The sequence below is a fragment of the Somniosus microcephalus genome, chromosome 11, assembly GCF_052327205.1.
Source record: "Somniosus microcephalus isolate GS21.2 chromosome 11, FLI_Smic_1.0, whole genome shotgun sequence".
Taxonomy (NCBI): domain Eukaryota; kingdom Metazoa; phylum Chordata; class Chondrichthyes; order Squaliformes; family Somniosidae; genus Somniosus; species Somniosus microcephalus.
The window spans coordinates 174,781,928-174,798,142 of NC_140997.1; the positions used below are offsets into that span (position 1 = coordinate 174,781,928).

At 40.6% G+C, this 16,215-nt stretch overlaps 1 protein-coding gene across 7 annotated transcripts in view; it reads left to right on the plus strand.

Moving 5' to 3' along the window:
* Positions 1-16,215, plus strand: part of foxp1b (forkhead box P1b) — a 581,092-nt gene that overhangs the window by 444,679 nt on the left and 120,198 nt on the right. For all 7 annotated transcript variants that reach the window (XM_086001439.1, XM_086001441.1, XM_086001437.1 and 4 more), the window contains 2 exons: positions 9,985-10,122; positions 15,404-15,493. In XM_086001439.1, the coding sequence (XP_085857565.1) occupies positions 9,985-10,122; positions 15,404-15,493 (228 nt within the window). The remainder of the gene's footprint in view (positions 1-9,984; positions 10,123-15,403; positions 15,494-16,215) is intronic.

A 16,215-nucleotide genomic window follows, 5' to 3' on the forward strand; every position in this document is an offset into this window, starting at 1 on the left:
TCTGGCACAATCCAATTTCTAGGGCCAGATTTCTTTTAACGGCAGTGTTAGAATGGCAGTTATGAGCAAAACTGATTGTGTTAAAATCATGCCGAGATTCTGTAAGCTGCCTTGTGAATGGTTAAAGATTTCATGGACAATATAATATTTTAATGTAATTTGCTGAAAGATTTGAATAATGTTTTTTTCGTCACTTGTGAAAAGCTGCTGAAAGGGCACTTTCTGCTGCCATAGTAAAACATTTGGCACACATTCACCTTTTAATGGTGTCATTTTTTTCATGATCTATATTTTGTCTTTTATAGATGGCTACATTCTGCAAAAAAAATTGATTGATCAGCACATGTGTACAGCTAATCACCTTGTAACAAAATACACTACGATGGTATCAAGGTCTCACTTTTTTTTTAGTGACATAGGTAAAACAAATATGCTTTGTGTAGTCAGAGAGGTCTTTGATTTTGATCACATTTCTAGGTAATGAGTTTTATATTTTCTCTTTAAAAACAAACCTGCAAGCTAAATATCATTTGCTTCATTATACAGGATTTGTAAATGTCAAGAATGTAAGCTGCATTTTCCCTTCTTTTATAATAAAGCCATTTCAATAAGGTCATTTTTAAGTTTATCCTCTTTGTAAATAATTTCTATATATGACCTAGTGCAGATTATTTAAAGCAAAAGCCTGAAAACTATCTCCCGCTGCCCATTTTATAGGAAATTATTGACTCTATGTATTAATATTTCCTGGTTTCCAATAGTAAGAGAACCCTGCCGTTTCTCTGATTTTTCTCGAATGTTGTGATTAACAATATGCCTGACACGTCCTTATACATGTTAGCAATACTGATTGTAGAATAAGACCAGTTTTGTTGCTTTATACCATCTTGCTTCTTCATTTTTTTTAAAATTACTCTTTTTGTTTTCCTGTTATGTAATTGAAATGACATTGAAATCTCACAGCCTGAGATAGATCACAACGGGCACGCCATTGTTGGAATTGTTGAGAAAGCAGATGCAGTGTTTTAGTTTTATTTGGTAGATCTACTTTAGTGCAAGAATTACATTTGCAGTAAAGCAAGCTTTTAGTAGCGCCTTTATTCTTTTATTAATAAAAGCAGGTTCAGAGTGCTTTGTGAGAAAATGATTTTTGATTAAATATTTTTATATCTTAGAATATAGTTACTTGAAATGCAGTAAAATCCCCAAAAGAAATGGTGTTTATGCTTTTGTAAATGGTATGACAGAGAAAAGTATTTATAAGTTGTCTCACTTCTGTAAGTAAATCTCTTCTGTTCTCATATTGGGGATTGCATTTGTCAATGGAGACGAGAAAGATACATTTGTGGAGGCCATGAATTTTGTGTTAAAGGAAAACTGCTCTATTCGGCTAGGCTAAAGAAGGAGGTACAGGGGCCTAGAAATTCGGTAGGCTTAGCGCCGCATTTGAGGCGCTAGAGGGCCTAGCGCCGGAGTTATGGCCAGTTGAGAAATTCCCTGGGGCCCTAAATCGGCGTTGCACCGGTAGCGCTGCGCCGGCACCGATGACGTCATCGGTGTGCGCAGCGTCCCGGTTGCCGTGGTAACCCGGCCCCAAGCCGAAATTCAGTTGCGCCCGCCTCGCCCGTGGCAGGCGCAACTAAGACTCTGGCAACAGAGTCTTCCCCCAGTGTGCGCCGGCGCATAAAGGTGGAGCGGCGGCCGGCCGCGTTCCCGGCGGCCGCCTGCCCGCACCTCCCTTCCCGGACTCCTGCATTCCCCCCCCGCGGCCCTGATCAGTGTCTGATGCGAGCCCGGCACTTCCCCGAGGTGCCGGGCTCAGATGTCGGGTCAATCCGCCGGACAGTTGTCGGCTGCAGGCAGCTCCTCCTTAACAGGAGGAGGAGGCCTGCAGTTCCCCCGCCTGCCGCACCGCATCGGGTGCCGCAGCGGGGGATTAGCGCCGGGAAACCCAAGTTCACGCCCGTTTTGAGGCGCTAAAGGAGGGTTTTAGCGCCCGCCGCCGTCTGGGCCCGGCGCACCCGAATTTTCGTCGCGCGCTGCCGCATTACCGCTGGCGCAAACTTTCTGGCGCTACAGCCCTGGCAAGACCAAAACCCAATTTCTAGGCCAGGGTACTGGGCGCAAGCTAGGTGGCTCTCCACAGGAAAAGAGGGGAAAGAATTGAGCATGTCACCCCAAGCCAGTTTTACGCACTTGCAAGTAACCAATTGTAGAGTGGCATCAGCAGAGACCTGGGAGCAGGTTGTCTGACTGCCCTGTTGGAAAAGTTTTTTAAAAGTGTATTGTAAAAGCTTAAGGGGGAAAAATTCGGTTGCTTTGCACCTCCCGTTGGGCGCTAATGGGGCGCAAAGCAACTAGCGCCCAGGCGCGGCGATGTTTGCGCCGCTCGTGAAATTGACCAGACATTTTGCGGCGGCGCTAAACACTACCGCCACGATCGCCTGCACCCGCAGATCGTGATGTCAGTCGAGCGTGTAGCGCCCTGGACCAGATATTGAGTGGCGCCCCCTGCCTTACCCTGCCGCTAGCAATGACAGGTTGAGGGGATCATTTAGCAGTCATGAAGGGACTGGGGGAGCAAAGGCGACTGCTTCCTGCCTTTTTTTGTTGGCGCCATTTTTGCACCATGCATTCTGAGAGAGAGAGAGAGACTTCTGGAGAGATTCAACGCTGTGTGAAGGAGTTTTGGGTACTGAGCAGCACTTTGCAGGTTCATTTTGATTTGACCTTGCATTGATTTAGAAAAGACTATGGGGGCTGCACTCTGAGCTCGTTCCCTGGGCCTCTCCACCGGTCTCACCAGGCCAAGATTCTAGGCTGCAATGAGCAGGGTGTGGATGGAGAGCAAGATCGACACTCCCCTTTAAGAACTGGCTGGTGCCAGTGTGTCTGTGTTCCATTGCTGACTGACATTACATGAGCTTCGCCAGCGCTCTGAAGTAGCGCCTCGTGCCTCGGCTTTAGTGCCTTAAGAGAGGTGTGTAGCGCCTGATTTAGCACTCCAATCACTTCCAGGGGCGACAGAAGCCAAGTTGCAGTCGGAGGTGATAATTAGAGCCAGGCGCTAAACTTTGCGCCCGGCCGATAATTGCGCCCCAAATGAGGCGATACCGAATTTCTCCCCCTAATTCTCTTACGGAAATAAATATTATTAAGTGTGACTATTAAGGTTAATCCTTAAATGAAATGGCAATTTGGTTGTGTCATGTCAATAAGACAGAACAGTGTGGTCACTCTTCAGGTATTAATATCTTCCCAACAAAATAAAGTAATGTAGCGATAAGTTTTCAGGATTAATTATTATACAGTGCATTATATGGTAATGCCATCTGGGAAGTTAGACGTGTTTCATTATTATTTGGGTAGGAAAGGTGGCAGCTTTTGTCATCTTTTGGTAAAGGATTTGGAAAACCCAGTTGTGTCCCTTAATGAAGACAATCTTGATGCTTTCCAATTATTACATTAGATCTGTGATTCAGTTACTCCCTGGTAGTTTATGCAACTCCCATATGTCTCAATCATATGGTCTGTGTGGTAAAAAAAAACAAAAAATCAGCTTTCACTTCCTCTCGTTACTTTTTTCTGTTATGTTGTGAATTCCAGTACAACTATTCTTTTTAGTTGTCTTTCCATTGTGGTTTCAGCATTTGTTAACAACTATAGCAATATGCAAATAAAAAAAATTAAATTTTGAGAAAAAGATTTGTAATCAAGATGTGATGACAGAGAGACAATACAAATCTGGTTGTACTATGGTGTAACTGCTCCTTCATTTTCATTGGAGAATGACCTAGTGTAACATTACCTTTTTCTTGCTTTTTGCATGTTTTAAGTTTCAACTTTTAAATGCAGAAAGGGCACAAGAGATGGAATTAGCACAGAATTACTAGATGCACTTTTTGTACAAAATTAATCTACAGCACCTATGCTAAGCATTAATATTTTACCTGATTAGGTATTCACAGACTACATAAAGTATAACTAGCGATAAACTACTGTATTTCCTAATTCATTGTAAATTAGACCAGCCACTTTTGCTGCATTAGTATTTACTCTTAGTGAATATGGATGGCACTAAAACTAATAATTAATGTAGTACAAGTGTCTTCTTTGTGCTGGATAGTATAAATAATGAATGTAAAAAAGCTACTTAGTGCTAGAGATGAACACTTTTCTAAAAGCTTTAATTGCTTCTGTTTCTATTTTGGAAGAACTGAAGAAATTAAACTCATGTCAAGGATAAAAAAAACAACTACCAGTAATCTGTGGCACAACTAATGCTTTGACATTATTATGAATAGGGATATGTGATCAGGAGATAGTTGCAGATTTCACAGTAAATTGAAACATATAGACAGTAACTTTTGCAGTATTCAAGAAACTAAGTATGACATCAGTGTTCTCAATGAGGTGTTAGATAGTCTCGCGAACTGAAGGTATTGGCAAAGTTTCATAATCTGATAAATACCTCATAATAATACCAGTTGCAGTGCTTTATTATTCTAAATGTTCATCCACTTCTTTCATCATTACTATATTCATTGGGCTATTAGACACCCATCAGTAGCAGGAGCGAATTATATCTTGTGACGGAGTTTGTTTTTAATCCTCCTAACACCACGCTAGGAAGTCTGGGGTTTTATGAGAGAGTACTGGCTTCTCCCCACCTATTGTGTGCGTCCAACAGCAACAGTTTTTGTCACTTCATCAACATATTGGCACTTGCTTAAAACTTTCATATAAAATTTGGTGAGTAACTTCAAATCATTAAAGCCTTACATTTCATTTTACATCCTTGTATCTTCAAATTGTCATCACCCTCATCAAATAGGATAATTTTGGCCATTTCCTATAGCTATACTCTGGTTACTTAATGAAGATGGACATGCTGGGAGCTGCCTGCCCATTAATCCATTGATTTTCAAATCCTGACCGTTGACCTTAATTCATCTGATCAGATTTTCACAAATCTGCATTTGATCTATCTCTGCTGGGTGGGTCTTCCTTCTGGACATGTGCCCATATGTCTGAAGACACAAACGTAAGAATCATGCTGAATTAAAAAAAAACTGTTTTGATGTAGAATGCAAATAGAAAACAAAACCTTTTTTTGTTAATAAAGTAGTAAAGCTAATCTGTGATTTGGTTTTAAAAAAACTAATTGGGCACATCAGATCCCCATCACATGACCCAATTCGTTAGTTGGTTCAAAAGGTACGTTACCTGGATGGTGAACTACAGTTTATTAAAGTTTAAAGGATGCATAGGACAAGTTTTAAACTTTAACGTGTAATTTAAAAGTCAAGTAAAAATATTGGAATCTTTAAAAAGTGTCAGCCATGGCTCAGTAGTAACACTCTTCCCTCTGAGTCAGAAGATCTTGAGGTCAAACCCCACTCCAGACTTGAGCACATAATCTAGTCTGGCACTTCACTGCAGTATTGATGGAGGGTTGCATTGTCGGAAGTGCCAACTTTCAGATGAGGAGCTAAGCCAGGTCCAGTTGCCTGTCGGGTGAATGTAAAAGATCTCATTGCACTATTTGAAGTTGAGCAGGGAGTTCCCCTTGTGTCCTTACCAGCTTTCCTCCTTCAGGCACCACCACCAAACTGGATTAGTTAGCCATTTATCGCCTTCGCAGTTAGTGGGATCTTGCTTTACACAAAGTTGCTGCTGTCTTTGCCTACAAAACAACAGTAACTACACTTAAAAAGCAATTCATTGGCTGTGATGCACTTTGGCATGTTTTGGAGGCGCTTAAAGGTGCTATATATATTTTTTTTCTTTCTGAAGGTGTGGCACTAAAGTTGAATCCTAAAATGATATTTATGTGTCAATGTGTTCAGTTATTCTCAATACATATTCACTAATTTCTCAAGCCTTATGTTGCTATTCACTTGGGGAGGGTTGTTATGAGCACTTTCTGAAATCACACAGTTTGGTCTGTTTATTAAAGATGTGTGAGTGGTTACAAGCTTGTGTTAGTCAGCACTTTTAATTAGGGAGCATCTGTTTCCAAATTCCAATACACAATCCGTGTATAGATCACACATGAATACAAGCTGCTCCCTCTCATAAACACTATATTATTTATAAACCTGTGACGTATTAAATACATGATTGATAGATGATAACTGCCAGGTGGAATGAGCAATTCATCCCATTAGTGGAGTCAGATCTGAGTTGGTTCACAAGTGGGTGGACTTTTTTGGAATGAATAGCTTAGTTGTATCACATAACTTTCATTATTTTTTTTTAAGGCAATTGATTTTTATATTTCTTATGGAAGCAGCAGTATAAGTTTACAAGAGAGCAAATGAAGGGCCTATACCTTTAATGGACGCATGCCGTTGAATTCTGCTGCACCACACTAGTTTTATTTCTCTCTGTGTGATATAAATTACTTTTTGAAAAAAACCATAAGGTCACAAATAAAATTTCATAGAGGAAAATACGTCACACTGTGGTTGTTCTTTTACTTCAAATCATATTTTAACTCTTGAGGTAACTAGTTATTACCTATCTCTGCTTTTAAGCTGTTTTATCAGACTTGTACCTTGCTTACCTGATTTACCACCAAGCATGTACTTAAGGTATGACCATTTCTTAATATAATTTTTTTTTCACTCTATGGAATGAAGTACCATTTTTCAAAAACAAGAACAAATCTTTTAAATAGATTTTATAGATTTATGTAAAACTTTCCACATATTATGATAAAATAAATTTAATCAGTCATTCATTGTAATATATCTTTATTGTCTATTTTAAATATGTTATAATGTTAAGTTTAAAATCTTGCAAAAAAATTCAATTAATTCAACTGTTTTCTTTTCAGTTAATGTAGTTACTTTATTTTGTTTCACTATACAAGTTGGAATGCTTTTCAAAGGGTCTTGAATGTAGGTTTGTGTTGGTGAAATGGTTAATGCCAGACTCATACGTTTTGCTTTTCTTTTGCATAAGTAACCCTTCTGTTCTAAGTTCTGTATACTGTATTTGTTTATGATTTCCAAAGCTTGGCTATATATTGCTGTGTTAAAGCATTCTCTCCAGCGTGCCTTATAGCAGTTTTCAGTCATTCAACAAGGGATTAAATGGCAGTAGTTGGAGTGATCAATAGGTTAAGAACAGTACAATCACTCTTGCTGCTAATGACCTCTGTAGTAATGTGTAATAAAGTGTGTGTGCTATAATAGCCTACTGCCAATGCTGCATGCTCTTTGATTTCTGACATTAGTTACTACACAAAAGACAATAGGATAGCATGTGTACATTTACAGGGTGAACTTTCATCACCTCCACCCCAAAATAGCTTGTAAAGTTGGTGAGTCCAAGCAGTTTAATAGAAATTAGTTGGTATCATGTAGGTAGAAAGCTCTGCGTAGAGTTTGGAATGTGCCTTCATCTGTCTGACCTTCATCAGTGATTTAAGTTCGTCAAGATTAGTGATGCTGAGAAATCAGGACATCAGTGCATAATGACTGTGAAATTAGGAAAGTGAATGCGCTATGCAAATGGCAGGAGAAATCAGTGAAGGTGGTGGGATAGACACGATAAAACAGAATAAGAGCTCTTAACTACAGAAATACTAAAATGTATTACCACAGCATAAAGCTGCAGAAGTTTGTTTGTTAGACTCTGTATTTATGAGTTTGCTATTCAATACCTTTTTAAATCCTTTCACTGGCACTAGCCTATTTTTAGGTTGGAAAAAAATTCCCCCAGGATGATATAAAGCTATAGATCAGTTTACACTTTCATGTTTCTACTTTTGTGTGATCAATGGAAGTTTGCATCTGTGGATGAAGTACATGTAAACCAGATGGAATTCAGTAACATTGTACAAAATTTAAGCTATATATCTGTAAAATAATAGTGGCATTTAAACGTAATTTCACAAGGAAGCAAATGTATTTTAATAGAAGTTTTACATTCATACTTTTCAGTTGATAAAACATTAAAAATGTTCCTCCTGTTTGTCCAGTTTTAAAAACGGCATTAAAAACATAAGCCCTGCGTTTAGATGAGCTTGAAATTTGTATCCAATATCCCAGCGTTTCAACAGAATGTAATGATTGATTTGAATAGCTGAATTTCATTCTACAAACATGCAAAATTTATAGGATTGTCATTAAATATAAGCTCGAAAATAACTATGCAGCCTTGTTTGAGACAGACTGTCATTTTAATGTCGGCTTCATTATCAGAACAAGACATCATCCTTCAGACACAATGTACAGGTTACTCAGTTTCAGTTTAGAAGGATGTCCATGCACATGGACATGTTAACAGTTGCAAATGTGAAATGCTATCAGGTTCATCACTGTAACTGTTTGTCACTGAAATGTCAGTGAGAAAAGCTGCTACGGGTATATCAGCAATATGAAAAATCTGGCAGTATCAACATTCATGTAGTTTAGATCAGCAGAGGGACAATTGAGATCACAGTGGAGACTGCTTTTAGGAAATGGCAGTGCTCTTGTTCTGAACAGGCTATGGCAATTCAGATTTGTATTCGTGATAGCAATATTAGTGCTGTTTGTTCATTTGCATTTAAAATAGCAAGGGGGAGAAATTCAGTATCGCCCCATTCGGGGCGCAATTATCAGCCGGGCGTAAAGATTAGCACCTGGCGCTAATTATCGCCTCCGACTACAAACTTGGCTTTTATCGCCCCTGGGGGTGATTGGAGTGCTAAATCAGGCGCTTCACACCTGTCTTAAGGTGCAAAGGCCGAGGAGCGAGGCTCTACCTCAGAGCGCTGGTGAAGCTCATGTGATGTCAGTCAGCAATGGAACACAGACACAATGGCGCCGGCCAGTTCTTAAAAGGGAGGGTTGATCTTGCTCTCCATCTACATCCTGCTCATTGCAGCCTTGAATCTCAGCCTGGAGAGACTTGTACATCAAATCTGCTGGAAAGAACAATGGAGAGACTCAGGGAAAGAACTCAGAATGCAGCCCCCACAGTCTCTTCTAAATCGATACAAGGAAGGGCAAATCAAAATGAACCTGCAAAGTGCTGCTCAGTACCCAAAACTCCTTCACACAGCGTTGAATCGCTCCAGAAGTATCTCTCTCTCTCTCTCTCTCTCTCTCTCAGAATGCGTGGTGCAAAAATGTCACCAACAAAAAAAGGCAGGAAGCGGTCGCCTTTAAATAGCGCTCCCCCAGTCCCTTCCTGACTGCAAAACGCTCCCCTCAACCTGTCATTGCTAGTGGTAAGGTAGGGGGCGCCACTCAATATCCGGTCCGGGGCGCTACCGGGGCGTTGCACACTCAACTGACATCACGATCAGCCAACGCAGGAGATCGTGGCGGTAGTGTTTAGCGCCACCGCAAAATGTCTAGTTAATTTCGTGAGCGGCGCAAACACCGCCACGCACGGGCGCTAGTTGCTTTGCACCCCATTAGCGCCCTCTTAAGGCGCTAACAGGAGGTGCAAACCAACTGAATTTCCTCCTCCCCCCCCCCCCCAAAATCTGGATATTTAATAATTTTGTTTTAAAGTTGCAGTGCTGCAAACAAGATTTCATATTTTTAAATTCTGTGATGATTGAAATATGCTAATTGCTAAAACTTGTATTTCAGTCATAGTTGGAAAGATTTATTTTTTTATATGCCAAAGCCAGGTGTTTTTAATACAAGAGCCACCAACCTCTGTTCTTTGGCCCAATTCCTGCCAACCAGTGAGCCAGGAAATAAGGGTGAAGACTACATGTCAGTGCTGTAATAAACAACATGCATAGAGGTTTGATCTCTGTTTAAAAAAAAGTTTAAAAAAATGATTTGCAACATACTGTTTCACAGCAATTTTTGGTAAGGTCAGTGTTTGATTGAATCATGTTGTGATACAGCGTTAAACTAATTTGACAATCAGCATTTCACTCAACAATTTTCTGCTATATAATAATTGCTACAAGTACATGTACAGCTTTATGAATATTTTGTTCCTTATTCCCATGTGTTATGTCTTTAGGTTCCAGTATCAGTGGCTATGATGACACCTCAAGTGATAACTCCCCAGCAAATGCAACAGATTTTACAGCAACAAGTACTGACTCCGCAGCAACTCCAGGCGTTGCTTCAGCAGCAACAGGCTATCATGCTGCAGCAGGTAACTTCTTCATCAACCATTAAATCAAGTATACAATAGCATTACCTGAAATAACCCAGTTCACTCTCAGTCAAAGCTGGACAACATTATTTATATAATTCTGTTTATCTAGTTTAAAATTGGACAGACATGCCCCATTTTCACATGTTTAAATAGTGTACCATCTACTTTCACCTCCGTAACATTGCCTGCCTCCACCCCTGCTTCAGCCCATCTTTTGCTGAAAGCCTCTTCTATGCCTGTCGCCTCCAGACGCAACTATTCCACTGCTTTACTGGCCAGCCTCCATAACCCTCAGCTCATCCAAAACTCTGCTGCCCATATCCTATCTTCTGTTTCTTTGCTGACTTACATTGGCTTCCAGCCACCAACACTTCTAATTTAAAATTCTCATTCTTGTATATAAATGCCTTTGTGGCCTCACCCCTCCCTATTTTTGTAACCTTCTCCTGCCCTAACTACTGCCCCAGCCCCCCAGAATTCTATATTTCTCCGACTTCGGCCTCTTTTACCAAGCTTGGTCACCCCTTCTAATATCTGTCTTTGGTTCAGTGTCCATTGTTGTCTGATTACACTTCTGTGAAGCACCTTGGGATGTCTTCCTATGTTAAAGGCACAATATGCATGGAAGTTGCTGTTGTTAATGCCACATCATTGGTATTAATGAATAATATTGGCCTGGTTTTCCGATTGAGGTGGCATCTCTGACGGGGTGTGACTTCCACCCAGCACAGAGCTGCCCCTCTGAATCCAGCCAAATCTTTGGCCCCAAGGTAATTTACATACGGGAGGCATGCTCCCTGGTCTCTGATGTGGAGTCACGCCAGACTGGGAGCACACACTTACTCTAACAGGGGGCCTGCCACAGCATGAGGCAGAGACATCGGCCCAGCTGCCTAAAAATTGGCCACAATTTTAAAATAAATATTGGAAGCTGCCCTTGGGAGCTATAGATGGCACCATTCTAAGAGTGATTCCACAAGCCCCACTATCAAAAGTACCTCAAGGCTCCCTCCACTGACTTTTAAATGCCAGACACTGCAGTCTAACAAATACTCCCACTGTCCAGTGTTCAACCAGCAGCTGTATTAACCTTGTTAAGATGTAGTTTGCATGTCTCTGCCGACCACAAGTCTGCCGAAAACTTGATGGGGGGGGGAGGGGGGGAATCTAAACCATTATCTTTTGTCCAGGATAAAAAATCTGCCTTAAGAAGTGGTATATAAACTGGTTCCATAAAGGTCATTACAATCTGTATCAGGGTGTACCTTATGCACACGATTTTGGATGACATTACTACCCAATCCATCCTGCGTCAACATCTAACTGAGCTGTATTCTTTTACTGATTCAAGTGCTTTGCTGAACTGATGAGCTTTTTGCAGCTGTTCTGCATGAATATCTTGCAATGTTTTATGGTTAAATCATGTGCTATGCAACTATTCATCTGGAAGAGATGCTTGCATTTGGACCTTGGTAGCATTCTGCATAGTAGCTACTTTTTCCCTTTACTTAATTCTATTCCTGCAGTGCTGCAATTAATTGTATTCCAAAAGTAACCAATCTATTAGCTTCTCAGTATAACCCTGCATGATATACCATAACCTCTAATAGAGCACACATTTTTTAATGACTCCTTTATTAATAAAATACCAGGTAAAACACCAATGGTTATGTTTTGCCCATGGCACAAATGTTGCTTGCATTTGGCACAAAATTGATGTTGCATAAGAACATAAGAAATAGGAGCAGGAGTAGGCCAATCGGCCCCTCGAGCCTGCTCCGCCATTCAATAAGATCATGGCTGATCTGATCCTAACCACCAATCCACTATCACAGAACCATCTCTTGAATCTAACAGAATTAGACACACGAAATAGGAGCAGGATCAGGCAACACGGCCCCTGGGCCCGCTCCGCTACCCACAGGGCCATGACCGATCCGAACCTAGACTCATGTCCAAATTCCTGCCCGCTCCCCATAACCCTTAATTCCCTTTACTTCTAGGAAACTGTCTATTTCTGTTTTAAATTTATGTAATGATGTAGCTTCTACAGCTTTTTGGGGCAGCATATTCTATGGACCTACCACCCTCTGAGTGAAGTAGTTCCTCCTCATCTCAGTTTTGAAAGAGCAACCCCTTATTCTAAGACTATGCCCCCTAGTTCTAGTTTCACCCATCATCGGGAACATCCTCCCCGCATCCACCCAATCCAACCCCTTCACAATCTTATATGTTTCAATAAGATCGCCTCTCATTCTTCTGAACTCCAATGAGTAGAGTCCCAATCTACTCAACCTCTCCTCATATGTCCATCCCCTCATCCCCGGGATTAACCGAGTGAACCTTCTTTGTACTGACTCGAGAGCAAGTATGTCTTTTCTTAAGTATGGACACCAGAACTGTATGCAGTATTCCAGGTGCGGTCTCACCAATACCTTGTACAACTGAAGCAATACCTCCCTATTTTTATATTCTATCCCCCTAGCAATGAAAGCCAACATTCCATTGGCCTTCTTAATCACTTGCTGCACCTGCATACTAACCTTTTGAGTTTCGTGCACCAGGACCCCCAGATCCCTTTGTACTTCAGTACTTTCCAGTTTCTTGCCATTAAGATAATAACTTGCTCTATGATTTTTCCTGCCAAAGTGCATAACCTCACACTTTCCAGTATTGTATTCCATCTGCCAAATCTCTGCCCACTTACTCAGCCTGTCTATGTCCCCTTGCAGGTTTTTTATGTCCTCCTCACTCACTACTTTCCTTCCCATCTTAGTATCATCTGCAAACTTTGATATGTTACACTCGGTCCACTCCTCCAAATCGTTAATATAGATTGTAAAGAGTTGGGGACCCAGCACTGACCCCTGCGGAACACCACTAGTTACTGATTGCCAGTCTGAGAATGAACCATTTATCCCAACTCTCTGCCTTCTGTTAGATAGCCAATCCTCTATCCATGCCAGAATATTACCCCCAATCCCGTGATTTTTTATCTTAAGCAATAATCTTTTGTGTGGCACCTTGTCAAATGCCTTTTGGAAGTCTAAATACACTACGTCCACTGGTTCCCCTTTATCCACCCTATACGTTACTTCCTCAAAGAACTCCAGCAAATTTGTCAAACATGACTTCCCCTTCATAAAACCATGCTGACTTTGTCCTATTAAATTATGATTATCCAAATGTCCTGTTACTGTCTCCTTAATAATGGACTCCAAAATTTTACCTACCACAGATGTTAGGCTAACCGGTCTATAGTATCCAGCCTTCTGTCTACTGCCCTTGCATGTGTTTAAACAAAATGCTGGCCATAACTCCGCACATAACAATAGAGGAAGAAAGTATTCACTGTAATTGTACTCCTTATCCCTTTTGAGACAAGTATAGTCATGTCCAAGCATTGTTTGGTTAACACATTATTCTAATGTGTTGCAGAGGTCATAGCAAACAGAATTGAATCAAAATGCAGTCTTATTTCAACTGATTTCTGAGCTTCACATTGGTGATGTTGTGAAACAGACCTTCCTCAGGGTTGGTTTCATGCCACCACTGGCTTAAAATGCAGTATCATCTGGCCGTGGACTCAGCAAAATCACCCCAATTGCACTCGCCAGATCCCCTCACACAATACATGTTGTAGGATTCCCCTTCAACCCGTTATCAGGTATCCCCTCACTGCTCTGCTGAGAACATTTAGTATCACTGATCTATCTCCAATAATTCACCTATGCAGATTTGGCATGTCGAGCCCAGATTATTCAATGTTTTTTTTTCAGGGCTCTTGCCCCCCCAACCACTAATGGCTAACTAGCAGTAGATACAGCGCTATTGTTTCCATTGTGTGTCACATACCACTTTACATATGATCAGCATTGTTGTATGAATGGTCTTTTTTGTGTATATTTATTTTCCAGTTCCCTTCTGGCATTCCCAATCAAGTGGGGGGGGGGGGGTGTAGTTTGATGATCAGGTTGTGCCAGTGCTGCCCCATAACTGGTCACTAGGAGGTGGTAAAGAGTAGTCTGGCTTGTTCATCAAAAATACCTTACTGTGGCACAACACCTTGCCTCTCTGCCCATTGCCTCCGCCAGCTTAATGATCTGGGATTGGGAGCTCACTGCTTGGGGAGTGGTAAGCCTAAACTCACATCCTCCTACTTTTGTGGTGCAGTGCTTCAGTTTACCAATATGCGGTATCACAAAGCTACTCGTATAACTCATTTATGTATAGTTGCAAAGACGAGCTGTACGGAGAGGGTTTACTGTAGTAATTAGACAAACATTCTAAACCAGCCAATAATTTGAATACTACCCTGGAGACTGTTGTTAGGCCCAATTAGTAGCACGATGTACTCTGAATTAGTAATCACTTGCATAAAACTGTACCAAATAAATATTACAAATTATCTGGAGTGCTTTTTTACAAAAGTGCTTTGCTGCCACAGGTTTAGCATCTTGCATTCTGCCTAAGTAGGCAGCTGATGTTAAGTGAAACTGATTTTCAACATGTAGTCTACAATGTTTTCTCTCACTGGGTTGTATTCTGCAGTGATCAATACTTGTGCAAGGTATAGCTTCCCCAAGCATTATGCACATTTCAGACGGCTTCAGTCCCTCATCCAGATCAAGAGCTCCCCTGTGGAAAATATTGTCCCTGCTGCAGCACAAATAGGGAAAGTGTTAGAGTGAGTGAGTTTGGACCATGCTGATCAAAACTGATTTCAGTTCCCTATGAAAATAGAGCTTTTGTCAAATTCAGATTTTAATTGAATTCACATTTATTTCAGTAAGACTGCTCCAGAAATAATGCCACTAATTCTGGTGCTATGCCCTTGTGCCAGATATATTAGAGGAGGTTGACTGCTCTTGCTTACGGATCACTTTTGAGTGACCTGTTTAGAAAATTGCTAATAATTACTCCTATGAATTATTACATTGACTGGTCTGTGAATAACCATGTATTCTCAGCAAGGACATTTTTTGGCTTTCTTCATACAGACAAAGGTCACTTCTTGCCATATTTTAATTAGTTAGTGTGGAAAATGGCATGTTTTCATCAGTTCATTTTGAAGATTAGTTCTGAAATGATAATGCTAAGAATAGTTCATACACTGAGGGATTTATTGGCAAGTTTTGATCCAAAAGGTCGGACAAGCGTTGATAAGAGGACATGACTGCGTATCTCTTTTCAAATTGCAGGCCTGTGTCACGACAAATAAATGTTTTAAATGTTTATTTTTTCCTGATGTAATTATTTTATAACCTTTTCACAACAGCAACAGCTTCAGGAGTTTTATAAGAAACAGCAAGAGCAGTTGCATCTTCAGCTTCTGCAGCAACAACATGCTGGGAAACCAACTAAAGAGGTATGTATATGTATTGAAAAGAGTAATATGTTGTAATTAAAATGGAAATGGCAGAGAGAGAAGAGGCATGTCATTGTGAGATACGCCTGTAGTGAAGGCTTTCCAGTGGTCTCTTAGCTTTGTTTCTTTTCTGTTTTCTAATTCAGAAAGGCTTACTCATCAGCTCCAGTTCAATGTGCATTAATGACTTGGGGATGCAGTCTTCATGATGGACAAAGAAATGATTATTGTGTAGTCAAAAGAAGTTCAAAGACAGACAGGGAATTTCAGTCTTTCCTTAGAGATACACATTTCAGAGCATATAAATTAAAGCAAATGTTAAAACCCCACAGTCTGAGTGTAGTCTTCAAAGTCACAATGCTCTAATTAATGAACTGTGAGCTTCAGTTTGGACAAGTCGCAGTTTGATGCACTCATAAATCAACATGACAGGCCTACTTCTCATGCTCAGACAGCGCTTGTCATTGAGTCACATCAGATGTAAACATGATAGAAAAAAGAGAGTCTGAAGGAGGTGCAATTGATCAACAGAATTGGTAGAAAACCAACTTTTGAAGCACATTATGCATGATCACAGGAAATGGCTGTAACCTCAAGAGGCTTTCTCCTTCTGGTGGTGTTTTTTTAAATAGAATTTCTAAGAGCCATCAAAAGTGGAATAGGAATTACTTAGCTTTTCTCCTGTGGTTTACAAGCCATAAACCCCTGTTGTTACTTTGTAT